Source organism: Microcebus murinus, chromosome 22, assembly GCF_040939455.1.
Source record: "Microcebus murinus isolate Inina chromosome 22, M.murinus_Inina_mat1.0, whole genome shotgun sequence".
Taxonomy (NCBI): Eukaryota; Metazoa; Chordata; class Mammalia; order Primates; family Cheirogaleidae; genus Microcebus; species Microcebus murinus.
Window position 1 is genome coordinate 4553480 of NC_134125.1, and position 25761 is coordinate 4579240.

At 69.1% G+C, this 25761-nt stretch overlaps 1 protein-coding gene across 19 annotated transcripts in view; it reads left to right on the forward strand.

Annotated features, from left to right (window-relative positions):
- The window catches only part of NCOR2 (nuclear receptor corepressor 2), a 170758-nt gene that overhangs the window by 113134 nt on the left and 31863 nt on the right, over nt 1–25761 (forward strand). For all 19 annotated transcript variants that reach the window (XM_075996444.1, XM_075996449.1, XM_075996443.1 and 16 more), the window contains exons 17-21: nt 514–576; nt 12999–13141; nt 17118–17265; nt 20296–20346; nt 21297–21912. In XM_075996444.1, the coding sequence (XP_075852559.1) occupies nt 514–576; nt 12999–13141; nt 17118–17265; nt 20296–20346; nt 21297–21912 (1021 nt within the window). The remainder of the gene's footprint in view (nt 1–513; nt 577–12998; nt 13142–17117; nt 17266–20295; nt 20347–21296; nt 21913–25761) is intronic.

Sequence of the window (25761 nt, forward strand, 5' to 3'; positions counted from 1 at the left end):
GCGGAGGGAGCCCCCCGCCCCCCCGTCCCCGAAGGGGGAGCCCGTCTGTGCGGAGGGAGCCCCCCACCCACCCCCGTCCCCGAGGGGGGAGCCCGTCTGTGCGGAGGGAGCCCCCCCACTCCCCCGTCCCCGAGGGGGGAGCCCGTCTGTGCGGAGGGAGCCCCCCACCCCCCCGTCCCCGAGGGGGGGAGCCCGTCTGTGCGGAGGGAGCCCCCCCACCCACCCCCGTCCCCGAGGGGGGAGCCCGTCTGTGCGGAGGGAGCCTCCCCATCCCCCCGTCCCCGAAGGGGGAGCCCGTCTGTGCGGAGGGAGCCCCCCACCCCCCCGTCCCCGAGGGGGGAGCCCGTCTGTGCGGAGGGAGCCTCCCCACCCCCCCGTCCCCGAAGGGGGGAGCCCGTCTGTGCGGAGGGAGCCCCCCCACTCCCCCGTCCCCGAGGGGGGAGCCCGTCTGTGCGGAGGGAGCCCCCCCCCCCCCCCCCCGCCACCGCCAGCAACCGCGTGTCTCCCTCGCAGCCTCCATGGAGATGAACGAGAGCTCCCGCTGGACAGAGGAGGAGATGGAGACGGCCAAGAAAGGTGAGCCGCGTGCGGACGCCTCGCGTGCGGGAGGATGTGCGGGAGGACGCTGCCCGGGTGCGGTTCGCGGCGGGGCTCTGCCTTGTGGGCGTTCTCGCTGCTCGCTTCTGCTCGGAGCCTCCGTGGTGCCTTCTGGAAAGCGGGTCTGTGCGGCCACAGCGTGCTGGCCTGTGACACCGGTCTCTCTTCCCGGGACCCCGCCTCTCTTCCCTGGTCCCCAGGTCCCCGCCTCTCGTCCCGGGACCCCGCCTCTCTTCCCGGGACCCCGCCTCTCGTCCCAGGTCCCCGCCTCTCTTCCCGGGACCCAGCCTCTCTTCCCGGACCCCGCCTCTCGTCCCAGGTCCCCGCCTCTCTTCCCGGGACCCAGCCTCTCTTCCCGGACCCCGCCTCTCGTCCCGGGACCCCGCCTCTCTTCCCGGGACCCCGCCTCTCGTCCCAGGTCCCCGCCTCTCGTCCCGGGACCCAGCCTCTCTTCCCGGGTCCCCGCCTCTCTTCCCGGACCCCGCCTCTCTTCCCAGGTCCCCGCCTCTCTTCCCGGGTCCCCGCCTCTCTTCCCTGGTCCCCGCCTCTCTTCCCGGGACCCCGCCTCTCTTCCCTGGTCCCCAGGTCCCCGCCTCTCTTCCCGGGACCCCGCCTCTCTTCCCAGGTCCCCGCCTCTCTTCCCGGGTCCCCGCCTCTCTTCCCGGGACCCCGCCTCTCTTCCCGGGTCCCCGCCTCTCTTCCCGGGTCCCCGCCTCTCTTCCCGGGTCCCCGCCTCTCGTCCCAGGTCCCCGCCTCTCTTCCCAGGACCCCGCCTCTCTTCCCTGGTCCCCAGGTCCCCGCCTCTCGTCCCGGGACCCCGCCTCTCTTCCCGGGACCCCGCCTCTCGTCCCAGGTCCCCGCCTCTCGTCCCGGGACCCAGCCTCTCTTCCCGGGTCCCCGCCTCTCTTCCCGGACCCCGCCTCTCTTCCCAGGTCCCCGCCTCTCTTCCCGGGTCCCCGCCTCTCTTCCCTGGTCCCCGCCTCTCTTCCCGGGACCCCGCCTCTCTTCCCTGGTCCCCAGGTCCCCGCCTCTCTTCCCGGGACCCCGCCTCTCTTCCCAGGTCCCCGCCTCTCTTCCCGGGTCCCCGCCTCTCTTCCCGGGACCCCGCCTCTCTTCCCGGGTCCCCGCCTCTCTTCCCGGGACCCCGCCTCTCTTCCCTGGTCCCCAGGTCCCCGCCTCTCTTCCCGGGACCCCGCCTCTCTTCCCGGGACCCCGCCTCTCTTCCCTGGTCCCCAGGTCCCCGCCTCTCTTCCCGGGACCCCGCCTCTCTTCCCAGGTCCCCGCCTCTCTTCCCGGGTCCCCGCCTCTCTTCCCTAGTCCCCAGGTCCCCGCCTCTCTTCCCGGGACCCCGCCTCTCTTCCCGGGTCCCCGCCTCTCTTCCCAGGTCCCCGCCTCTCTTCCCGGGTCCCCGCCTCTCTTCCCGGGTCCCCGCCTCTCTTCCCTGGTCCCCAGGTCCCCGCCTCTCTTCCCAGGTCCCCGCCTCTCTTCCCGGGTCCCCGCCTCTCTTCCCGGACCCCGCCTCTCTTCCCGGGTCCCCGCCTCTCGTCCCGGGTCCCCGCCTCTCTTCCCGGGACCCCGCCTCTCTTCCTGGGACCCCGCCTCTCTTCCCGGGTCCCCGCCTCTCTTCCCGGGTCCCCGCCTCTCGTCCCGGGTCCCCGCCTCTCTTCCCGGGTCCCCGCCTCTCGTCCCGGGACCCCGCCTCTCGTCCCGGGACCCCACCTCTCTTCCCGGACCCCGCCTCTCTTCCCGGGTCCCCGCCTCTCTTCCCGGGTCCCCGCCTCTCTTCCCGGGACCCCGCCTCTCTTCCCGGGACCCCGCCTCTCTTCCCGGGTCCCCGCCTCTCTTCCCGGGTCCCCGCCTCTCTTCCCGGGTCCCCGCCTCTCTTCCCGGGACCCCGCCTCTCGTCCCGGGACCCCGCCTCTCTTCCCGGGTCCCCGCCTCTCTTCCCGGGTCCCCGCCTCTCTTCCCGGGTCCCCGCCTCTCTTCCCGGGACCCCGCCTCTCGTCCCGGGACCCCGCCTCTCTTCCCGGGTCCCCGCCTCTCGTCCCGGACCCCGCCTCTCTTCCCGGGTCCCCGCCTCTCTTCCCGGGTCCCCGCCTCTCTTCCCGGGTCCCCGCCTCTCTTCCCGGGTCCCCGCCTCTCGTCCCGGGACCCCGCCTCTCTTCCCTGGTCCCCGCCTCTCGTCCCGGACCCCGCCTCTCTTCCCGGGTCCCCGCCTCTCTTCCCGGGTCCCCGCCTCTCGTCCCGGACCCCGCCTCTCTTCCCGCGACCCCGCCTCTCTTCCCGGGTCCCCGCCTCTCTTCCCGGGACCCCGCCTCTCTTCCCGGGACCCCGCCTCTCTTCCCGGGACCCCGCCTCTCTTCCCGGGTCCCCGCCTCTCGTCCCGGACCCCGCCTCTTGTCCTGGGGGTTCCTTCCCGGGCGCTGTGCCTCTCCACCCACAGGGTCCTGTCTCTCCCGAAGCCCCCGGCCGCAGGGGGCCTGGAGGAAGGACCCGGAGGGACCTGGCGTCATTCAGCCACGCGTGTCCATGGCAGGTCGCGGTGTCGCCTCCCTGCCGGAGGAAGTCTCTCGGGGCGGGGTGCTTGCGGGGCAGGGCCGTTGCTGTGTCGCTTCTCTGCCGTTCACGCCCGCCGTGCGGTCTCTGCACGGATGTCGCCGTGGGCTACGGAGGAGGCTTCATTGGAACCGTGTGGTTTTTCCCGTCCCCTTTTGTTTGATTTTGACGTGACGCACATGACGTAAAACCCAAGAGAACGTTCAGTGGCGTTCAGCACCTGCGCGGTGTCCTGCACCCTCCCCTCTGCCTCATTCTGGGACTTTTGGTCACCCAGACGGAATTTTGTCCCACACTCGTTGGCAGCCGCTCCCCAGCAGCCCCCCCCACGGCCTCCGGCTGCGCGTCCGCCTCCAGGGCTGTGCCTGCGTGTGGGGACGTCCGTGTGCGTGGAGTCCCGCAGTGCGTGGCCGGCAGCGTCTGGCCTCTGTCCCGGGCTGGGTGTTCCTGAGGTCCGTGCGCACGGCTCTACGTGGCCGGGCAAGACTTTGTCCCATGTGTGGGCCGGCTGTGCACGAGCATGTGGCGGTTTCCGTGTTTGGCTGTCGTGAGCAGGGCCACTGTGAGCGTCCGTGTGAAAGTTTGCTGGTCACGTGTGCGCCCTCGGGCCCCTTGGCCCGGAGATTGCCCGGGGCCACTGGAGGACCCCGTGGACACGCTGGGACGGCCAGCCCGTGGTCGCGTGGCCTCTCGGTGCCCCCTGGTGTGTCTCGTGGTGTCGTCATGGCGCCCTGCCTGTTGCCTGGGAGCGGTGGCTGCCCTCCATCTTCCTGCCAGAGGGCAGATCCGGAGGCCCGCGGACGGCGGCATGACTCACCGGCGGGGGTGGCAGTGCGCCCCACCGTCTCAAGGTTGGTTCCTCAGCGGCGTTGGTGAGCTCATCCTGGTCCTGCCCGCAGAGACACGTCGCAGAGGTCCCGTGGGGGCCGTGCCGCCGAGGCCCTGCGCGGTGACATTTGGGATGATGCCGCGCGCCGGCGTGCCGTCTGCTGTGAATTGCAGCAATCTGGACAGTTACCTCCCAGGGTGGCTGACGGCTGTGTGTTCCAGCGGGGGAGGGGCGTGGTGGCAGGTGTTGGCAGCAGCGGGGGTGGGGAAGCTAGGAATGTTCCAGAGCCCCCGGCGGCTCAGCCCTCAGAAGCGCAGAGTGGGGGGGGACCCGAGAATCGGCTGTGTCTGAGCCGGGAGGCTGCACTTGTCATTTCAGTGACACGGCACCAGGTCCTGGGCGAGGCAGGGGTGCTGGGGGCCGGGCCAGGTGAGCGGCCAGGTGTCCCGCGGCCCTGGGGCCCCTGAGCCGGCCTGAGGCACCTGGGGAAGCCTTGAAGGACAAGCTGCAGAGGCCCCTGGCCCCCGCGGGGAAGCCAGACCCGAGCCTCTGCGTGTTCTAGCTCTGTGGACTCAGGCAGGTCAGCCAATGTCTCCGTGCCTCAGTTTCTCCATCTGCACGCTGGGAGTTAAAGGAGCACCCACCGCGTTAGTTTCCGTGGCTGCCACGGTACAGGACTGACGACTGACGGCTTCAAACAGCAGAAACCGCTCCCTCCCGTCCCGGAGGTCGGAAGCCCAAGTTCAGGGTGTCAGCCGGGCCGCGCTCCCCGCGGGGCCGAGCGGAGGCTCCTTCCGTCCGCACTCGGCCCTCCCTGAGTGCCCGTCCCAACGTCCCCCTTCTTGTAGCACCCGCCGCAGTCTGCGTGGCCTCGGTTTCCCTGCGGATGCCCGCACACCCCTTGGAGAGCGAGGCCCGGCCCAGGCACTGGCGGACGAGGGGCCCCGGGGCTGCCGCCATCGCCCAGGACCTGGCCCGGCCCGGCCCTGTCTCACCCTCAGAGCCCCGGTCCCTACAGCAGGGGGGGGGTGCCACCTCCCAGCGCCTCCTTAAGGATGGAGCAAGTCAAGGGTGCACCGTTCTTGGTATGCAGCAGGCGCTCAGAAGCGGCAGGCCTGCAGCTCAGGGCACAGACTGGAGCCTTTCTTCCTGGGGTCCGTCCCGGCCCTGCCTCTCCTGGGGCCTCGGCCCCCCGTGCCTGGGGCTGAGGGTCGCGGCTGGGTGGCCCACCGGGCGCAGTACGATGGCAGCCGGGGGTTCCGGGGTGCTGAGGGCTGCCCGGAGGAGGGGCCGTCGGGCTGAAGCCAAAGCCCGAAACGATGATGAGTCACAGCAGCCGATGCCGCGGGCCCTTCCCGGGTGCTGGGAACGGCTGGGTGCCTCACATGCGTGAAGTCACCTCTTCTTTGCCAACCATATGAGGCAGGTGCCATCACTAGCTTCTTTATACGAGTGAGGAAACCAAGGCCCAGAGAGGTTTAGCGAACTTCCCTGGGACACACAGCTGTGAAGTGGAGGAGCTGGGATTTGGACCCAGGCACTCTTGTGGCCGAGTAGGGATAGGGCCGGTGTGAGGACTGAGTGGGTCGGTCCAGCAGCCTGGCTACTGCTGACCCACCAGTGAGGGAGGGAAAGGCATCCAGCAGAGGGAACAGCATGTGCAAAGGCCCTGTGGCAGGGACGTGTGGTCTCGTGAGAAGCTGTTGAAACCCAAGACGGATGGGGAGAGGTGGGGGTGGAGGGGCCTGGCCAGCTGGGGGACAGCTTGGCTGCTGTTCTGAGAGCGTGGGGGGGCTGGGGGAGGGGCGTAGTTACAATGGCCACAGGGTCCCAGGCGGGCAGGAGACCGCCTCGCCCTCTCGCGTGCATGGGGTCACGGCTGCTGGCCCTGGGCTCTTGCAGCGTGGGGGCTGGGCCCGTGTGTGGGGTCCTTCCTAGGAACCCGGGGCGCTGGCTGCCAGCCCTGGGCTCCGTGCCACGTGGGGGGAGGCGGGGCTGGACGGGGACTGCGGCTCCCCTGGGACGGTCAGCCCGGCCTAGCGGGCGTCTCCACCCAGCTGTGAGACGGCGCGGGCCCCGCCCCCTCCTCGGCCGGCCCCCTTCGCTGGTGGGCAGAGACCCCGCTGTGGTGAGGGGGCCGCCACGCCATTGTCACACTGGCCCGGCTGGGATAGGCCCTGGCCCAGCTCCTGGCCGCCGGGCCTGCCTGGGAGGGCAGAGGGCAGAGGGCAGAGGTGAGCGGCCCACGGGGAGGGCGCTGCGGGGTCGGGCCCTGGTGGCCCCATGACCCCGAAAGTCTCCCCTGGGACCTCCGGGCCTGCTGTGCCCGGCAGTGCGCCTGCCCGGGCCGGTGGGAGGCTGCGCGGCGGGTGTGGGCTGTAGTGGCCGCGGAGGCCCCCGGCGAGGGCCTGGAGGAGAGGGGCTCCCCCAGCCCCCGTGTGTTGCCAGAGTCTGGTGCCGCGCCCAGCGTGGGCACCACGGAAGGCAGGTGGCCTACACGCGTGTGGCCTGCAGGGTGACGTGTGGTCTGCGGAGCTCGTGGCGGGGCAGTGTGGTCTGGTGGTTAGCATACAGGCGTGGGGGCTGACACGAGGGGTGCGGGCGCCAGTCAGGCCCTGTGGGAGGTGGGGCGTGACGAGGAGGCGTCACCAGGAGGCTGAGGCTTGGGCACGGTGCGGGCCCCAGGGCGGGCATGAGCGGGGACGGTTTCCTGGGGGGTTGCAGGGAGATGGCTACAGAGGACACGCATCCAGGGCCTGCTGGCCTCCCGGCCAGACGTCAGGGTCAGGGTCACGCATCTGGGGCGCGTCGAGCATGGGCAGGGTCCTGTGGACCATGGGGACCGGGCGTCTCCCGGCCGTCCTCACTCCCGGGGAGAGTCCGTGCTGGGGGAGGCCGGCCTGTTCCCCGCTCGGCCTGCTGCAGGGAAAGCGTGGCGGCTGCCAGGCGGCAGGCTGGGCAGCGTGGAGTGGCACGCAGGCGGCTTTTTCCGTCCTAACGAGTTGTGCACGGGGAGACGTGGCCGCCACGGCCCGCGTCTGACTCACAGGTGCGATGGGGGAGCTGGGGCTCGAGCCGGTGCCGGGGCTTATAGGCAAAAAGAGGGGGCAGGAGGAAACGCAGGTGGACGAGGGTCCAGGTGTGCCGTCCTCCTGCGCCGTCCTGACAGGGCGTGAGGACGCCAGCGGTCCAGGTAGCCCCGGCAGGCACGCAGGTGCCCGCAGGCAGCCTGGTGACTTCCACCTGCAGAGCCCCAAGGGCTCGGGGCCTCCAGATTGAGGAAGCGGCGGGGCAGGCCCAAGAGGGCAGGCGTTTCCCCCTCCTTCCCAGGCAGCTTGTGCAGGAAATCTCGAGTTTCTCTGGGAAAACGGCAGCCAGTGGGGGAGGGGCGGGGGACTGGCGGCCCATGCCGGCAGCCGGGGTTCCCCGGAAACCTCGGGGCTGGATGCAGCTGGCCGGAGCGGGGAGGGCGAGTGTCCTTCAGGGCGGGGGGGGGGGTTCCAGAGAGAAGAGCTGCGACACCCCCAGACGCAGATGGGGGTTGGCGCCCGCAGGAGACGGGGCTGCCGGAAGGATCGGGGCCCCTGGGTGGTGCTGGGAGAGCTGCCCGGGGGGCCCAGAGCAGCTGGCAGCAGAGGGCCCTCCCCCCGCGGCCCCCTGGCTCCTTCACAGGGTCCCTGCTGCAGTCTTGCAGCCCCCGCGGCCCCCGGGCTCCTTCACAGGGTCCCCGCTGCAGTCTTGCAGCCCCCGCGGACCCCGGGCTCCTTCACAGGGTCCCCGCTGCAGACCCTGACTCAGACCTCCTGGCCCGACTTCCCGTCTCGGTCAATTTCACTTCCCGGTTCCTGCCTCCTAGATCCTCAGAGCAGAACCGCTTCCTTAGAAATCAGAAGTGGGGTCAGGGAATCCGGACCGCAGGGCGTGTTGGCAGAACCCGCGTCGGGGCCCAGCCCGGGGCGTGTGTGGGACGTGCTCTCGGGTGTCCAGGGCGCCCGACAGCCTCCGCTTCGCAGGGGGCGGTGGTCAAGGAGGGCTTCCCTGAGGTGGCGCTGAGGCCAGAGCTTGTGCAAGTGTCCTGGGGCTCACGGTGCAGTGGCTGCCCAGAGCGATCGGAGGAGGGGCCGGGCAGGTGGGAGGCGCCGGCTCCCCAGGGTGTCCTGGGCCAGCTGGGTCTTTGGGTTTTATCCCAAGAGCTTGGGGCAGTTGCTGGAAGATTTTAAGCAGAGAAGCGACTTGATCAGATCTGCATCCTTGGAAACTCACTGCGACCCCCCTACGGGGCTCGGGCGGGCAGCCCCAGATCCCTGGCGGCGTGCCGGGACGCCTGGGCTCCCTGGGTTCCTCGGGCGGGAGGGCAAGGCCGAGGGCTGCAGGGAAGAGCAGGGTAGCGATCCCGAGTCAGGGCGGGCAGTCGTGGCCTGGATCTGGGCTCCAAAGTCCAGCCCGGTTAACTTTCAACCCCCGGAGCTGCCTGGGCGCTGCCGCGGCTGTCCCCGGGTGGTGGCAGACAGGCCGTTGGGGGTGTCTCGGCGTGCAAGGGGAGGTGCTGGGGTCTCGAGACCCTCGGGCGCCAGGGAACCCTTTGGGGACCCCAAGCCCTTCCCCCAGCCCGAAGGGTCGGAGGTGCCCTGCGCTCTCGGAAGAGGCTCCTCCCGCCCCAGCTTCCCCCAGAGTGGGAGGCCAGCCTGGCCCCCTCGGTCCCCCACGGCCCTCCATGGCCCCCCGCGGCCTTGGCAGCAGCAGGCGGGGCGGGGGGCAGACCGCAGGTGGAACTGGCGCGGAGAGATGGCAGCGGAAGAGGCTGTTTGCTCCCGTCTGCCGGGGGCGGAGAAGCTCTGTTTTTCTGGAACCCTCATCTGTTCTTGCCGCTGCTGACGCCGCCACCGCCAGGGATGGGGAGAGAGGGAGCAGCCAGTGCCAAGCCGGCCCGCCCTCCTGAACCTGGGCCTCTGCCACGCTCCCCCGCCCGCCGCTCCCGCGAGCCTCGTCTGGAGGTCACATTCAGCCCTGACGCGGCTCGCTGGGTCAGGCAGCAGGAAGACGGGAGCCGGCGGGGTGCAGCTGGCCGCGGGGGCGCCGCTGCGCGGTGGGGCCGGGTCTCCGGGTTGCGCCCAGCGCAGGGGTCGGGGGTCCTGCCTGGCGGCGTTGCTTGCCGGGTGTCCACGCCGGGCACCCTGGTGCCGGGGAGCCGCGGACGCCGCTCGCTGGCGACGCCTGGCACGGAGGCAGCCCGCGCACAACTGACAACTTGCCGCGCCGCTGCCGCCCCCCTTGGGGAAGGGCACCCCGCAGGCCAGGCCGGCAGCGGGCGGGCGAGTGGCAGCCAGAGCAGCCCTGGGCCACCAGGGCAGCGCGGAGCCGCCTCCCCGCCCTCCTCCCGCCAGCCCCCGCCCTCCCCCGCCCCCGCCCTCCTCCCGCGCCTGCCTGGACGCGGAGGATGTGAGGCAGCCCAGCGCCAGCAGCCGCCAGGCAGGAGCCGCGCACAGCCGCCGCGCCGCCCGGCCTCCCAGCCTCCCCTCCCAGCCCCGCCGGAGCATCCTCCCTGCCCTATGTTTCCGGAAAACTTGGCCGAGGGGGAGACGCGGATGAGAGGATGTGAGTGAGTGGCCGGGCGGGGCGGGGGCGGGTGAGGGACCGCGGGACGGGGCTGTCAGGAAATCGCGCTTGGCGGCGGGGGACGCGGGACAGGGGCTCTAGCCCCGAGGATGTGCCCCCCCCTCCTCCCGTTGCCTTGGCTTCACTGGGCTCGGGCTCTCCTGGAAGGGGGCCGCTGGGGCGCGGTGGGGGGCGTCTGCGGGCGGGCTGCGCGGCTCCGTGGCATGGGAGCGCCTCTCCCCGCGCCTCGGCGCTGGCAGCTGGGCTGCCCAGAACAGGAACCGGGAAAGCCTTCGCCGCCCCCACCCCAGGGCCTGCTGGCCCTTCACAGGGCACTTAAGGAAACTGAGGCCACGGAGCAGAGGGATGGCCGAGCCTCCACGGCCCGCTCTAGGCAGGCTCCCTGTGAGCCCCATGCCTTCAGGAAGGGCTGGGGGACCCCACCCCTGTCCCGGCCCCCCACCCTGTCGGCTCCCACCGCTCCCGTGAACAGAGTTTTAATCAGGGGCCCCGACCCCCCAGCCCCCTGCCAGCTGGCTCCTTAATTTTTCCCTGATTTCAGAACTGTCGCCCTCCCCGGGGCTGCCCCTGGGGCTGCCCCTGGGGCCCCACCCGCCCGCGGCAGGCCCAGGGGGGACCCGCCCCGTCCCCCCTCCCACCCTGGTTCCAGCCCTGAGCCTCCGGCCCTGTGTTTGCCGGGCGGCTTGGCCCCGGTGGGGAAATATAAATAAACGCACGTCCCAGCCGCCAGGTTCTGGAGGTGGCAGCTGCTGCCGGCGGGCGGAGGGAAAGGTCAGGCGCCCGGTTACACTTGATCCCACGCCCCTGCCCTCCCTCCGCGCCTGTCCTTGAGGAACCCTGAGGAGCGGCCGTGGGGCCACGTGCCCCTGTGCCTGCCGCAGCGAGCAGGTGGCCTGTCACTCAGCGTCACCCCCGCGTGTGCCGGGGCCAGCGGGTGGCGGGGCAGGAAGCCACGGCCCCACGCCCACCTCGCCCCCGGCCCGGCCCCTGAGCGCAGGGCAGTTGGTGTCAACCTCTGAGCTTGTCCCCCCAGCCCAGGAACGGGAAAACCGTCACAGCATTGGCCGCAAGGAGGGGACGGCACCGAGGCTCTGAAGGGCTTTGAGAACTCTGCGTGTCACTTGGCCCATGCGGTGGCGGGGCGGCTTGTTGATGTTTCATTGCAGTTGCTGCGTTTTTGTCAGAGCTTTGCATGTAGCCGGCGAGCAGCGGCACGTGTCTGGATGGCTGGATGGAAGGGTGGACGTACGGTTAGACAGAAGGGTGGATGGATGGACAGAAGGATGGAAGGGTGGATGGATGGAAGGATGGATGGATGGATGGGTGGATGGAAGGAAGTGTGGATAGATGGATGGGTGGATAGATGGTTGGATGGGTGGACAGATGGATGGATGGATGGGTGGACGGACAGATGGAAGGGTGGATGGATGGACAACGGATGGACGGATAGATGGGTGGGTGGATGGATGGATGGACAGACAGACGGATGGATGGATAGGTGGATGGATGGACGGACGAACGGAAGGGTGGATGGATGGATGGATGGGTGGATGGATGGATGGATAGATGGAAGGGTGGGTGGATGGACAGATGGGTGGATGGATGGATGGATGGACGGAACGATGGACGGAAGGGTGGATGGACAGATAGATGGAAGGGTGGGTGGATGGACGGGTGGACGGGTGGATGGATGGGTGGTTGGACGGGTGGGTGGATGGGTGGGTGGACGGATGGGTGGATGGATGGGTGGACGGATGGACGGATGGGTGGACGGACGGGTGGACGGATGGACGGGTGGTTGGACGGGTGGGTGGATGGGTGGGTGGACGGATGGGTGGATGGATGGGTGGACGGATGGGTGGACGGATGGACGGACGGATGGACAGGTGGATGGGTAGGTGGATGGATGGGTGAACGAATGGACGGGTGGATGGGTAGATGGATGGGTGGATGGACGGGTGGACAGATGGACGGGTGGATGGATGGGTGGATGAGTGGACGGATGGATAGGTGGACGGATGGACGGATGGATGGACAGGTGGATGGGTGGATGGACGGGTGGGTGGATGGATGGGTGGACAGGTGGATGGATGGGTGGATGAGTGGACAGATGGACGGATGGGTGGACGGGTGGATGGATGAGTGAACGGATGGATGGGTGGATGGAAGGGTGGATGGATGGGTGGATGGACAGATGGATGGAAGAGTGGATGGATGGATGGATGGCAGAAAACGCCACCTTGGACCGCTGCCCCTCAGGCTCCCCAACCCCTGTGAAATTTCAGTTGTAGATTTGATCCGAGGAAAAAGGGCTCAAACGTCCTTGCAGGGACTTTTCCAGTAGCGTCACTTAAGCGCAGCTCAGCTCAGAGGCCGTGGGTCCCCGGCAACGTGAGCCCGCCTGGGGCTGCTGCCCTGGCAGGGGTGCTGTCCCTCCACGCAGCCCCAGAGGTCGGGGTGCCTGCCCCTCCCCCAGCCGCAGGAAGTGGACTGGCCCTACCTGCTCCAGCCAGCCGGGGCCGCACAAGGTCACGGCTCATGAGACGTGGCATGAACGTGGAGACACCGGCCCGTGCACACCCACCGGGGGCTTAGCGGGCAGACGGCTCGGGCCCTGGGCTGGCTCCCTGGGTGCCGCGTTGAGCTGCAGCGGGCGCCTTACTGCTGAGCCCGGCGTTTGTGGCCTCGACACTAGGGCCTGTGGCCTGAGCTGGGGCGGGGGGGACTTTTGCCGGCCCAACGCGTTAGGGGTGGGGGCTGCCGATTCCTGGGGCATCTCTCCCCATGCCAGGAGGCGGGGACCTCTTGCCCGTGGGAGGGGGCCGAGATTTGGGGGCACGTCCTCTCCCAGCCACCCACAGAGGCCAGGTGGGCCCTGGGTCCGGCGTGGGACGACAGGTGCCCCTGGGGGCTCAGGGCCCTGGAGGCGCCCCAGTTAACCTGAGTGGGAAGCTCCTGGGCCCCGCTCACCCCCACGCTGACCTCCACCCTCCCGGCCCCTGCTGGCTGCGTTCCTTCTTTTCCCTGGCCCGGTGCGGCCGGAAAACAGCCCGTCTCCCGAGGCCCGCGCAGCTGCGAGAGAGAGTCAGGGCTGGGTCACAGCGGCCGGGGCTCCCGCCCAGCCGGGGTGGGGAGTGGCGGGGTGGGGGCCCGGGCAGGGTCTGCATCCTGGCCCCCGGCCTGGGCCCCCAGGCTCCTCACCGGTGGCCTGGGTGGGGCCTGACCTGTCCCTCTTTGTTCCCGGAGCCCAGACCCTTCCGGAGCCGGGAGACCCAGAGAGCAGATCCCGGAGGCCGGCCCTCCTCCTCTGGTGCCTCCCCAGCCTAGGACACGGCCCCGCACTGCTGCCCCTGCCTCGGGGGTCGTGGGCCACCCTCACCTCCGTCTGCTCCCCCCGCAGGCCTCCTGGAGCACGGCCGGAACTGGTCGGCCATCGCCCGGATGGTGGGCTCCAAGACGGTATCCCAGTGTAAGAACTTCTACTTCAACTACAAGAAGCGGCAGAACCTGGACGAGATCCTGCAGCAGCACAAGCTGCGCATGGTGAGTCTTGGGGGCGCGGGCGGGCGCAGGCCGCCGTGTCACAACTCCTGCCCTGTCAGGACTCAGCCGCTTGGCCCTGCCCGGCGGCCCCAGACAGGGCTGCAGGTGGCGGTGCTGCGGTGACCGTCCGTCCTGGACGTGGGGGCTGGGTGGGCCCCCCCTCCTGCCCACTCCGCCTCCCAGCCTGCAGCTCAGCCGCCTCTGGGGGCCTAGCGCCCTCGGGGTGTGGGGGCTGGGCACTGACTCAGCTGCCTTGGGATCAGGCCCCAGGGCGGAGGAGCCCTGTCTCACAGCTGCAGGGGCGGGGGATGGGGGGACGGGTCTGGGGTGGCGGGCGGCTAGGCCGTGGGCTCCTGCCTGGAACACCGCAGCTTCCCCGCGGCGGGAGCAGAGGCGGCCGGCTCGCGGAGCGTGTGAGCGCTCTCCCAGGAGCGGCTGCTTCCTCCGCAGCTGTTCCTGGAATCCAAGATTTGGGGGTGGGTCTGCTGCCTTTTCTCCCTCCCTTCCTGGCTCCCTCCTGTCCTTCCCTTCCGACACTCCCAAGCATCGCCCCGCTTTAAAACCGGAGAAACCGAGGCTTGGCCAGGCTCACAAGTGGCTGAGTTGGGGTTGCACCCATGGCCCTGAGCCTGCGCACCAGGCTCCCGTCACGGGCCGCGGGTTCCTCGTGGGTACAGGGCACGGGGAGGGGATCGTGTGGCTCCCTCCCCGCCCCCGCCTGCTGCCCATGGCTGGGAGGCAGCACCTGCGGCGTGTTCTGCGGGCGGCGCTGCTCCGCGCCTCTGCCCCACCCTCCCCCGGCCTGGTTTTCCAGGTTTCCTGGGGAAACTGCTGCTACGCCCCTGGGCCCCGAAATGCAGAGCTTGGCTGGAGGATGGGACTCCGGCAAGGAGCACAGCACGCTGGCCCGGGGCAGGCGGGCCCCAAGTCCCAGCTTGTCGATTCGGTGGCTTCAGCCTGCCCAGCCTCAGTTTCCTCATCTGTAAAGTAGGAGGGTAATAGTCATTGCACGAGATCGCGTGAGGATTGAGTGGGTTATCGCCTGTACGGGGGAAGGTGCCCCAGGAGGGCCGGCCGTCCCGGGTACTGCTACCGTCATCGTTATTGTTCGGCTTGAAGCCAGCCTTCTCTTCTCGGCCGTGAGGCCCTGGTGAGTGGCGTGTGCAGAGACTGCTGCGCCATGTCAGGGTCGGGAGCAGGGACTTGGGCCCAGGACGGCGTGTTTGAATGTGGGCTCTGCCACTCACCAGCTGTGTGGTGACCTGGCCGCTCAGTGCCTCAGTTTCCCCACTGTGATTGGGGACCCACCTCCGAGAGCTGTGGTGGGATGATCCAAGTGGTCGTAAAGAGCTTAGAATGGGACCCAGCAGCCGCAAGTGCTCGGCTAAGCAGAGCTACCGTGGCACTGGCAGTGGCGTGCTCATACCCGCTTGCTTCATTCATTCATTCATTCATTCATTCATTCATTCATGCAGAGAGGCAGCCTAGAAGGACAGTGCATAGCAGGGCTCTGGGGTGGCATGTTTGTACCCCAGCTGTGCTGCTTATAGACTGGTGCCCAGGGGTGTGTGGCTTCACCGCTCCAAGCCTCAGTTTCCCCCTCTATAAAATGGGGACAGAAAGAGGGCCCACTTGCAGGTCTGTTGTGGGGAGCACAAGTTCCCTTCTGTGGGGGGCACCGCCTGCCTCGAGGGCAGCGTCAGTAAGTGTCAGACACCATCCTCCTCCTCTGCGTCCAGCACACCCGCATTGACTCCTGCGTCCGGGTGTGCGGAGTGGCTTGCAGCTGGGCATGTCTTCAGTGGGCCATGGGGAGCCACTGAAGGTTCTTGAGCTGAGAGGGGACCCATCCAGGCTGGGCTCCCGGTGGATTGTCCTGGTCTCTGCCAGAGCGGTTCTGGTCTGAGTGAGATGGCGTGAAGGCCGATGAGGGAGGTGGCCTTTCTGTCCCCGACTGTGAAGGTTGCGGGGAGCGGCTGTGTCGCTGGCAGCCTGCCGAGGAGGCGCGGACAGGTGGGGACCCTGAGACCAGCTTGGCCCCTGAGTGAGAACAGGTGATTTGGGAGCACGGGGTGGGCTCTTGCCTCGAGACCTGCAGAGGAAGCTGGCCAGCAGGTGTGGGGCCCGTCACAGGTGGTCCAGCTCAGCCTGGGGCCCCCCGTTGTGACAGTGGCTGGCCTCGGTGCAGGGGTGAGCTCCCCGTCACTGGAGTATGCAAGCAGGCTCGTGAGGGAGGCTGCTTCCCCTCCTCCCCTGCCCCCTCCAGTCCCAACGCGGTGACAGTCCCGATGCCTGTTGGCCCAGCCCCGTCTGGGGCACGGGGAGACGTGTCCCCCTCGGCCAGCGAAGGAGGCAGTGGGGAAAGCACAGGGACCGAGGGGCAGCAGCGTCCCCTCGCGCCCAGCGCCAGGCCTGGCTGCAGCGTGGCCGCGGCGGCGTCAGCAGGAAGCAGGGTCGGGCTGCAGGCGGAGCGTCGGCGTTATGTAACGCCTGGCACCCGCGAGCTCTCCGAGGTTTCCCTCCCTCTCCGCGTGGCCGAAGGTTACCCCTCTCCCATCTGCGATCCAGCCCTGGGGCTCCACTTCCGCGCTCCTCAGGCTCTGTCTGTCTCGCCCGGCCCGGCCCTGCGCGGTTCCCCGGCTCCTTTTCCGTCTGCGCCTGCGCAGCCTGTGGGGAGCGGCCCGGCAGGGCAACCTCCCGACCCGCGTGCAGACCTGCGGTGCTGTGCCGTCGCGGGCAGGCGTCTTTGCCCTCTGACCCGGTGCCCTGGTCTCCCAGGTCCACGCAGCTAAACGAGCCTTACAGAGCGCCTGTTCCATGCCAGGCGCCGTTCCAGGGACAGATAGACAGGTCCCAGCGCCCGAGGAGCAAGGCCTAGCGCCGGGGACACGTTAACACACGCTTTCAGGACGTGGTCCGAACACGCCGCTCCAAGGGATGTGGTGGAGGGTGGGGCGGGAGGGGTGGCCGATTTTGGCAGGAAATCAGGGAAGACCTCTTGGGGGAAGTGACGGCTCAGCAGAGCCCTGGAGGAGGCGAGGAAGTGGTCCACGCGGGTCTAGGGGAAGGGCGGCCAGGCAGAGGAGCGGTCGGCACGGAGGCCCCGGGCGGGGAGGGCAGCGTGGAGAGGTAGGGGGTCCGGGTCTGGGTCACCAGGGCCGTGTGGACAGGGGAGGGCGTGGAGTGTCAGTCCAGGTGTCGGGGAGCCCTGGAGAGTTGGAAGCAGGGCTGACATGCCCTGACTTGCACAGCAGCTGTGCGGGTCCGATGAACTGGCAGTGGAAAACGTCTCGCATACAGCAGGTGCTTAATGAACGTCGCTGTGGTGGTTAGTGCTGGCAGGACTGACCTCTCCTGCTCCACGCACACTTCTGCCCCACACGGGCTGGGCCGTTGTGCGGAGGATTCACTGGGATTCAGGGGCACAGACCCAGCGGGGGGTTCGGGGTGTGGGCACCATCTTCTCCCGCTGCCGCCAGGCCTTGGAGACCCCCCCCTGCCCCCGGGAGTCCGGCTCCAGAGGGTGTGTTTCGTGGCCAGGCCGGCCAAGACCCCCGTTCTGTGAGCCCCCGCCCGGCCCCAGCCTGCCCACGGCCCCCGGTGCGGAGGAGCGTGGCGCACACAGGTGCCCGCGGGGCGTGTGGGTGACGGCACGAGTGCCCGGCTGGCCCGTCTCCTGGGCTCGCGGGGGTGGGGGAGCAGTGCAGGGGGGAGGCCGGTGTCCACACGTGCGGGCGGACGGGCCGGCAGGGCCGCGCTGGGGCTGGGGGGCCGGCGCAGCCCTGGGGCCTCCGGCAGAGGCAGGTCCCCGCTCGGGAGGGCGGGCGGGGCGGCGACGGCGGGAGCCAGGCAGGGTGGAGGTTGCCCCGGCGGCCACATGGCGGTGGCTGCCCCCCCCCCCAAGCTGCGGCGTGGCGGGCACGGGAGTCCCGGCCCACAGCCCAGGCCCTGACGCCCGCCCCGCCCCTGTCCCCAGGAGAAGGAGAGGAACGCGCGCAGGAAGAAGAAGAAGGCGCCCGCGGCGGCCAGCGAGGAGGCGGCCTTCCCACCCGCGGCGGAGGACGAGGAGATGGAGGCGTCCGGCGGCAGCGGCAACGAGGAGGAGATGGCGGAGGAGGCGGAAGGTGAGGGAGGGCGCGGCGGCTGGTGTGGGGGCGCGGCCGCCCCTTGCCCTGCGACGTCTGGTCCTTCTTGGAGGGGCCGGACCCCGCGGGGAGGGGCGAGGCGGTGGGCAAGGGTCTCCCCGACAACGGGCGCTGGGATGGTGGCGGCGACGGCGGCGCTGACAGTCGCCACCCCGTGAGCCCTGAGCCCCACCCGGCCCCCCTGAGGGGCGTGGGTGCCCGTGTGGCCGGGACAGCCCTGCCGCCGCCGCGGCCTTGCCACCCCGCCCGGTGCCACAGTTCGGGAAAGATTTCACTTTGGAAAATGGTTTTTGGACTTAAAGCTGTTTTTACAAGTTGGCCAGAATAAACAGAACCGATCTGTTAGTCCATCAACGCTTCAGAGGTTACGGGGTCACGTTTAGTGCCGCCTCTTACTCCCGAGTGCCCTGGCCGGGTGGCACATCCTGTGGACCCCTTACGAACGGTCCCCGCTTCCATCCGGGGGAGCCGAGCACGGGGCAGGCACAGGTGAGGGCTCAGATGTCCCCGCCAGGTGAGGGCTGCCGGGGGCAGAGCGGGAAGCGGTGATCACATCTGGGTTGCACCGCAGCCCCCTCTCCACCCCCAAAGGCAGGACTGTGACCACATATGGTCGTCATCTTGATTTTAGCACCCCCATCCCCGTAGCACGTGGCTCAGCCGTGTAATAGTCGCTCGGAGACCCAGGGAGTGAGCCCAGGCGGCCCACGGCTAGGCCCTGCGCTCCCCATCACTAAGTCACCTTTGACCCCGCCCTGCACCTCTGCTTCCCGCCAGAGGAAGCTGGGTGTAGACCTGCCCCCACCCCGGCACTGGGTCACCCCTGAAGGCCCCAGCCCTTGCTGGGCCAGATGCCTCCGTCTCTCCTCCCTTCTCTGGCCAGAGCGTCCCAGCCTGGTCCTCGGGTTCAAGTTCGTTCCTCCTGCCACCCGTCTTCCTACTGTTCCTGTCCGCCTCCTTTTCCGAATCCGGACTCCCCGGCTTCCGCCAAGGTGGCGAAGGAGGTGCAAGTCCCCTCCTGGGCCCCCAAGCGGATTCGGGCCCTGCTGGCCCCACGGTGTCTTCACCAGCCCGGATCCTCCATCCCGGTTGGAAGTGGATAATCGGCCCTCCGGCTACTGCCTTCTCCAGCCAGGGGAGGGTCAGGGGTGCGAAGTCTGGCCTCCTGGCAGCTCTGGGTCTCTCTAGCCCGAGTCCACCAGAGGCCTGGCCGGCGTCCAACGGGAGGCCACGGCTGCAGGCCCCTCTGGCTGTCCCGTTTTGGGTCCTGGGTTGTAGCCAGGAAGAGAGAAGACCTAGGGAGCAGTAACCCTGTCTCCTCTCAAAATATCCTCCCAGCTGTCCAGCGGGCAGGGCAGGCTTGGTGGGAAAACTGGAAGAAACCAGACTTGGGCTCGATATCAAGGCAGGAGCAAACGCATGGTAGTGAGCTCCCTGTCACCTGTAGGATTCGCCTATCCCATATCCCGGTAGGGACAGGGTTGGAGGGTGCTGGTCTAGCCAGGGTTGAGGGTCCTGTGACCACCTGGCTTCCACGGCAAGAACAGCTGTTTAGAAGGCCCTGATTAGGCCTCCCGGCACCCACCCTGGTACCCAGGGTGTTACACTTATCTTGAGGATGAGGAAACTGAGGCACAGGGACAGGGGGATCACTCACATGGTGTCCTCCAGCCCAGCCAGCATTCACTGTGTGACCCCGTCCCTGTGACCAGGATTGGGGAAGTAGGACTTGGGTTGGGGCCTGAGCTTGCCCTGACAGAACCTTCCGGAAGCCCCAGCCAGCCCAGTGGTGCTGCAGACCCCTTCATGGGGGCAGGCGGAAAGTGTCTTGTTGGCACTAGGCTGGAAGCAAACCGGGTACAGGGGAGGGAGGAACCCACTGGCCCGGTGCCGTTTCCTGGAACGGTGACGTCCCCGTGACAGCAGGAGCCTCGAGTTAGCTCCCCCATCGCGACAGTGGCACGAAGCTGGGATGTCATCGTCCCTGTTATTTGGCAACAGAGACTCACACTCAGCCTGGCTCTGGAAGCCTCTCTCCACGACTTGGCTGTGCAGGAGGGAGAGCCGGCCAGGCATGGTTTGGTTTTGGTATTTTTTTAAGCAGCGCGGAGCACGCGTCCTAGGCCGGCGGTTGGCTCGGTCGTGCCCATTCTTGGGCCCCAGCCTGCACCTACCGAGTCAGGAACCTCTCGGGGACGGAGCCCTCTGGGGGCTTCCGCTGGTGTAGACCTCTTGGTCGCAGTGACAGTCTGGTGCTAGCTGTCCATCTACATTTTGTAGATGAACAAACCGAGACTCCAGAGGTCGGGCCGCTTGTCCCAGGGCTACCAGCGTTGGCCTCCCCACGTCCCGTGGTCTGACCGCGTGGACAGGAGGGGCTGACACGGCTACAGTCACCCGGCAGGGGCGGGGAGCCCAGTGGCCTGGGACGCGGGCTGGCGGTTCAGTGCGTCTGCCCGCCGCGGTGCGGCCTTGGGCGGGCTGCCGACCCTCCCTGCCTCCTCTGCGTGCCTGCAGAGGACAGCGGCCCGTCTTCTCTCGGGTCCTTGTGACCGAGCGGGCCACGTGTGCGCAGAGCTCAGCGCAGAGCCTGCAGGGAGCGAGCGTGTGCGGCTGCTTCCGGAAGGGGAGCCCGCTGCTCCGGGCCTCACAGGGGGCTGGGGAGTCAGTGGGGGCCTCTCTCTCCAGCCCTGCCCACCCTAGGTCGGCACCCCACCCCAGGGCGCCAGGAGGCCAGTGCCTGGTCCGGAACACCCGGAGTGGCCGAGGCTTGCTTTTCCCTGGGTGACCGCGTCACTGGCTGGCCTCAGGCCAGCCCTTGGACCTGCCTGTGCAGGGCTGCCTCCAGCCACCTGCGGCGGCCCAGGCCAGAGCCCGGGGGCAGTGGGGTCCGAGTGGGAGGGCAGGGGGGTGAGCTGCCTGCGGAAGCCGCTGTGGGTCCCCTCTTCCAGCCACCCCGCCCACGGCTGCCGCCCCCTCAGTTCTAACTCTTCTCTAACTTCCTTCCAGCCTTACACGCCTCTGGGAATGAGGTGCCCAGAGGGGAATGCAGTGGCCCAGGTACGGACGTGGCCGGCTGGCCCGGGGGGCAGGGGTAGGGACGGGGAGGGCACCTGTCGCTTACGAGGGGCCCCACTCCTGGAGCATGCATGCCTCTGCCACGAGCACCCTGGTCTGCTGCTGCCGCCTCTGTGCCCCTTCCCGGTGCAGTGTCTGTTCCCCATGCTGGCCCAGCGTGCAGGTCAGGGGTCCCTGCTTGCCTGTGCTGCCGGGTCTCCCTGTGTGCGCCCTGGGCCTCTTGCTGTTCGTTTCCACAACGGCAAATACGGGGGTTTCCAAGTGTCCCTGTTTATAGAAAACTGGGGAGACTGAGACCCAGTGGAGTGGCAGGAGTGGGTCTGAGGGCTAAAGATGCAGGACTGGAGTGGGGGAGGGGTCCCTCAGCCTCCTGCCATGAGGCGTTGCCATGGGCTATCCCTGGGGCCTCTGTGTGGACGCTGGTCCCATCAACATTGCCCTGTTGGGGTGATGGCGATGATGCCACACTAGGTACCTCACTGGCTCACCCACCCTGTGAGGTAGGAACTGCGGTTCTACCCATTTTGCAGCTGGGAAAACTGAGGCCCGAGAGGTTACCTGAGTTTCCTGAGGAGCATAGCCAGTGAGGGGCAGAGCCCCGGGATGGGGCTCAAATGAGAACATGGAGACCCCCAAGACGGAGGGCTGTGCCCCTTGGCCACCCTCAGTGTAGCTCTGTTGGGGGTGCTGGAGGCCAGGAGATCCCCGGGGTTGGGAGTTAGCTAGGTGGTGGGCACCAGGCTCGCCGGGGAAGTAGGTGGCCACCTGTAAAGGCAGCCACCTGGCCAGTGGCTTTGTCTCAGAGGTGGGGCTCCGGGCAGGTGCCCAGGTGCGTGGGAGCCACAGGGCTGTTTTAGCGTCAGGCAGCGGCCACTGCACCCCACGGGGCCCGCCTGCCTCCCTGCCCCGCTCAGCCTGTGTTCTCCCCGCAGCCCCCGTCAACAACAGCTCCGACACGGAGAGCGTCCCCTCCCCGCGTGCCGAGGCCGCCAAGGACACAGGGCAGAACGGGCCCAAGCCGCCGCCCGCCCCGGGCACCGCCGAGGGGCCGCCCCCCGAGCCGCCCACCCCTCCGCCCGAGGACACCCCGGCCCCCGCCGAGCCCGCCCCAGCGCCCGAGGCCGCCGGCCCGCCCACGCCCCCGCCGGGCCCCGCGTCTCCCTCCGCGCCCCTGCCCGTGGTCCCCAAGGAGGAAAAGGAGGACGAGGCCCCGGCGCCCGCGCAGGAGGACGGGGACGAGCAGAAGCCGCCCGCGGCCGCAGAGCCGGCGGCGGAGCCGGTGAAGGCGGAGGAGCCAGGGGCGGGGATGCCCCAGGAGCCTGTGAAGAGCGAGTGCAAGGAGGAGCCCGACGCCGGCCCGGACGCGGGCAGGGGCGCCGACGCCACCGCGGAGGCTGCGCCTGATGGCGCGCTCAAGGTGGAGAAGAAGGAGGGCGCCAGCGGCAGGGCCCCCGCGGCCAAGGGCTCAGGTGCCCCCCAGGACAGCGACTCGAGCGCCACCTGCAGCGCCGACGAGGCGGACGAGCCCGAGGGCGGCGACAAGAACAGGTGAGTGCGGCAGCGGCAGCTGTGGACTCGGGCTTTTGTCTGCGCGCGTTGGTTGCGTGCACGCGTTGGTCTGCAAGCGCGTTGGTGTGCACGCGCGTTGGTTGTGCGCGCGTTGGTTCTGCGTGCTCCTTTGTTGTGCGCGCGCATTGGTTCTGCAAGCGCATTGGTTCTGCGTGCTCCTTTGTTGTGCGCGCGCATTGGTTCTGCAAGCGCATTGGTTCTGCGAGCGCATTGGTTGTGCGCGTGCATTGGTGGTGCGTGCACATTGGTTCTGCAAGCGCATTGGTTCTGCAAGCGCTTGGGGCCGGCTCTGCCTGCCCTGGGGGGGCCCCTGGTCCGGTGAGGGGGGCAGACCCGGAACAAAGTCCGGGAGCAGGCCGGAGGGGGTGACGGTCAAGCTGAGACTGGACGGAGCTGGAGGCAGCTACGGGAGGTGCTAGGGGGAGAGTGTGCTGGGCTGCGTGCATGAATCTTCTAGGGTTGCGGTCACACAGTCCCAGGGACCACAGTTGTGCTCTGTCACGGTTCTGGAGGCCAGAAGTCCGAGAGCCAGGTGCTGGTGGGCCTGCGGCGGCGGCCGCAGCACTCCTGGGCTCATGGGCACGTCGCCGTGGCCTCCGTGTCTGCCGTCACGTGGCTTTCTCCCGCGTGGGTCTCCCTGTCGAGGTTTCTTCTTAGAACGCCAGGCCCTGGACTAGGCCCGCTCCGAACCAGCGTGGCCTCCTTAACGTGAGCACATCAGGAAACAACCCGTTTCCCGATAAGCCGCGTTCCCAGGGCCCCAGCTTAGGGTGTGACGCACCTTCTTGGGCAACTCGATTCTACCATCAGCATGGCAGGAACAGCAAGCGCGGGGGCAGGGCAGGGATGTGGGGTGAGCCGGGGTGACTCAGGAGCGGAGGGGTGGGGCGAGGGGGGCCTCGCAGGCCCAGTGGGTGGCTGCGCCTGTTCTCAGACCCCGGGAGGGTCGGGGTGTGGTTCGCCCTCCGGAAGCAGCCGCAGGCTGCGTGTGCAGGGTGGGGTGGCGGGGAGCTCTTCTCCCATGGGCCAGGGGTGCCCGGCCCTCCGCTCTTGGGGTCCCGGGAGGTGGGGAGGTTCTCAGGGAGGCAGTTCTTTTCCTGTTGGGGTGACCCAGCGGGACCCTGCGCCTCCTTCCCTCACCCCTGCCTCTGTCCCTGGCGTGGGCGCCCCTCCCTGAGGCCCGATGAGGGCCGGTCCCGGTGGCCGAGGGCAGACCCTTGGCGACGGTGCCTGGGCCCCGCTCGCATCCGGCTGGCTGGAGGAGCTGTTTGCCGGCGAGGCGGGCGGGTCGCTTCGTCTCACTGAAAACGGTGCTGTGTGCTCTCCTCGAGCCCCTGGAGAGTCCCGGGCGGAGCAGGGGAGAGCCGGCCTCCCTGCTCGCACAGAGGCCTTCCTTTGCCCGGGATTCGCCTTGGGGCACGTGAAGCTGGCACGTTCTGGAACGTTCACTGTGGTCTCAGACTCGCCCCCCCATGGGGTCCTTCGGTTCCACACCGGGAGGTGAGGCCCAGGTGTTCTCCGTGTCCTGTGTCGGGGGTCCCTGGAGACCGCTGCCCGCGAGAGCCTCACCTGCGTGCGCAACCGTGGGCGGGTGGGGCCCAGAGGCAGCTTCTGAGGGGGCAGGGCTCCCGACCTTTCTGCTCGGCAGCATAGCTCGGAAAACAGTGCTCACCGTGCGGCTCGGCTGGCCAGGGTCTCCACGCCTGGGTCCCCACCCGGCACCTGCTGGCCGTGGGGACGCAGTCATGGAAACATGTTCCCGCCTGCGGCGAGAACGCTTGAGCTCACGGGGCGGCCATGCTGATAAACGGCCTCCCGGAGTCTGTGTTTTGGGGACACATGGCCCGCCCCGGGGGCGGGGATGTTGGCTTGGATCCCGGCAGCCCCCAGACCCCTCAGGCCAGGCCCTGTGCCCCCAGCAGGGCACGCTCGGCCTCCCGCCCTCCCCCCACAGCCCCACACGGGGACGTGCCTGCCCCTTCCCCAGCTGGGCCTGGTGCCCGTCCACCTCCCGCCTGGGGTCCGGCGTCCAACCCCTGGGGAGCTGGAGTCTCGGCTGGGAGTCGCAACACCTGGCTCATCATGCCCTGTGTGGCGGGGGCTGGTTCCCCCCTTGGGCCCTGCCTGGCCCTCTCGGCCAGCGCGGCTGGACACAGGCCGGGCTGCTGACCTACTCCTGGCCGCAGCCGCCGCCCCTCCCTCTGCCGGCCGCGTCAGAGCCAGGGCCTCCTGGGAAGGGCCGAGGGACGGGCGGGGCCCCCGGGTGACCCCGGTCCTGGCCGCTGCCCTCCGCCCTCCTCCCACCTGGCAGCCCCAGCCGGGCGAGCTCCGTGTCCCTGGAAGTCGCCCGGACAACCCGGGAGAGGGAGCCACGTTCGGCCTCTGCTCTCAGGCGCTTTCTGCCAGGCAGCTCTGCCGGGCGCCTTCCTGGCCGACGACCAGGGATAGTGGCTTTGATGGCAAATCCCGCGCCCGCCTGCCCTCCCCCACTCCTTTCCTGGAGAAGGCGGCTGGACGCTGCCTGGCAGGGCTGGGCCCTGGGACCCCTGCCCCGGCCTCGGCTGTCCCATCCTAGGATGGGCGTGGAGGGCTCGCTGCGAGAGTAGCAGGGTTGATGGCCGTAAGCGCCAGCCCAGTGCTGGTCCGCATGGGCGCTCGGGGAAATGTTGGCGGCCTCCTCTGGAGCCGCTGCGGGACCCCAGAGCCACTCGGAGAAGGGCTGGAGTGTGGCTTCCTCGGCCGTCCCCCTGGGGTTCTGACAGAATCCTGACAGCAGTTTGTCCTCCGTTCCTCCAGTGCCTGGGCGCCCGTGCCGGCCCGTGTGTAGGTGCTGGGGCGTGGGAACAGGACAGACGAGGCTCTGGGCGGTCTCGAGAGAGTGAGGACAGCCCTGGCCGTGGCTCACCTGCTAAGGGGGCAGCGGGAAGACGGGGCCCGGGGCTGGCAGGCAGGGAGGGCCTCTCAGAGGAGGTGACACTGGAAGGTGACGGGAGCCCAGCCGGGGGCAGCCCGTGCAAAGGCCCTGTGGCCACATGAACGCATGTTCCGTGGGCTGCAAAGAGGCCCATGGCGAGGGGCAGAGTGGATAGTTGGGGGGGCGACAGGGCGCAGGACAGGAGGTCACGGTGGGCGGGGCCCCGGGGTTGGGGTGAGGAGTCGGGGCCCTAGGGGGGCAGAGGGTGTCTGGTTCGCAGGCCAGCCCGCCCCCACCCCCAGCCCTGGGGCGTGGCAAGGACTGTCCCCGTCTGGTGACCATGGGGAAGCTGAGGCAGGGCTCTGTGGACTTGGGGACGCACTGTCACAGGCCAGCGCGCTGCTGATGGACGTCCCAGACCCTGGTCTCCCCGCCCCTCCCCCAGCCCCGGCCTTCCACAGTGGGGGGAGACAGGAGTAAGACGACGGCCTGCCCGGGGGGCTCGGGTGCTGGCCACGTACCTCCCCTTGGTCACCCTCAGGACAGACAGCCCGTGGGGTAGCACCTGCTTTCTCTCCGTGTTACAGATGAGGAAACTGAGGCACCGTTGGCTGTTACATGGTCAAAGAGAGGGGACTTGAACTCAGGGCCTGAGCTCTCAGCCATGGGGCTGGGTAGGCAGGGCAGGCGCCTGGCCCCGAGATCCCATCCCCACCCCTCCCCAGACCCCCAGAAAGGGACATAAAAGCCGCTGTCTTCTAAGAAGATGCGGGGGTGGGTGGAAGAGGCAGAGCCACAGAGAGGGCTGGCGGTGGCGGCTCTGACCACCCTCCCGTGTCCTCTCCTGTGTCCCCTCCCGTGTCGGCAGCCGCCCGCCCCTGGGGGGGGGTTGTGCCCAGGTCCCCGTGCAGACA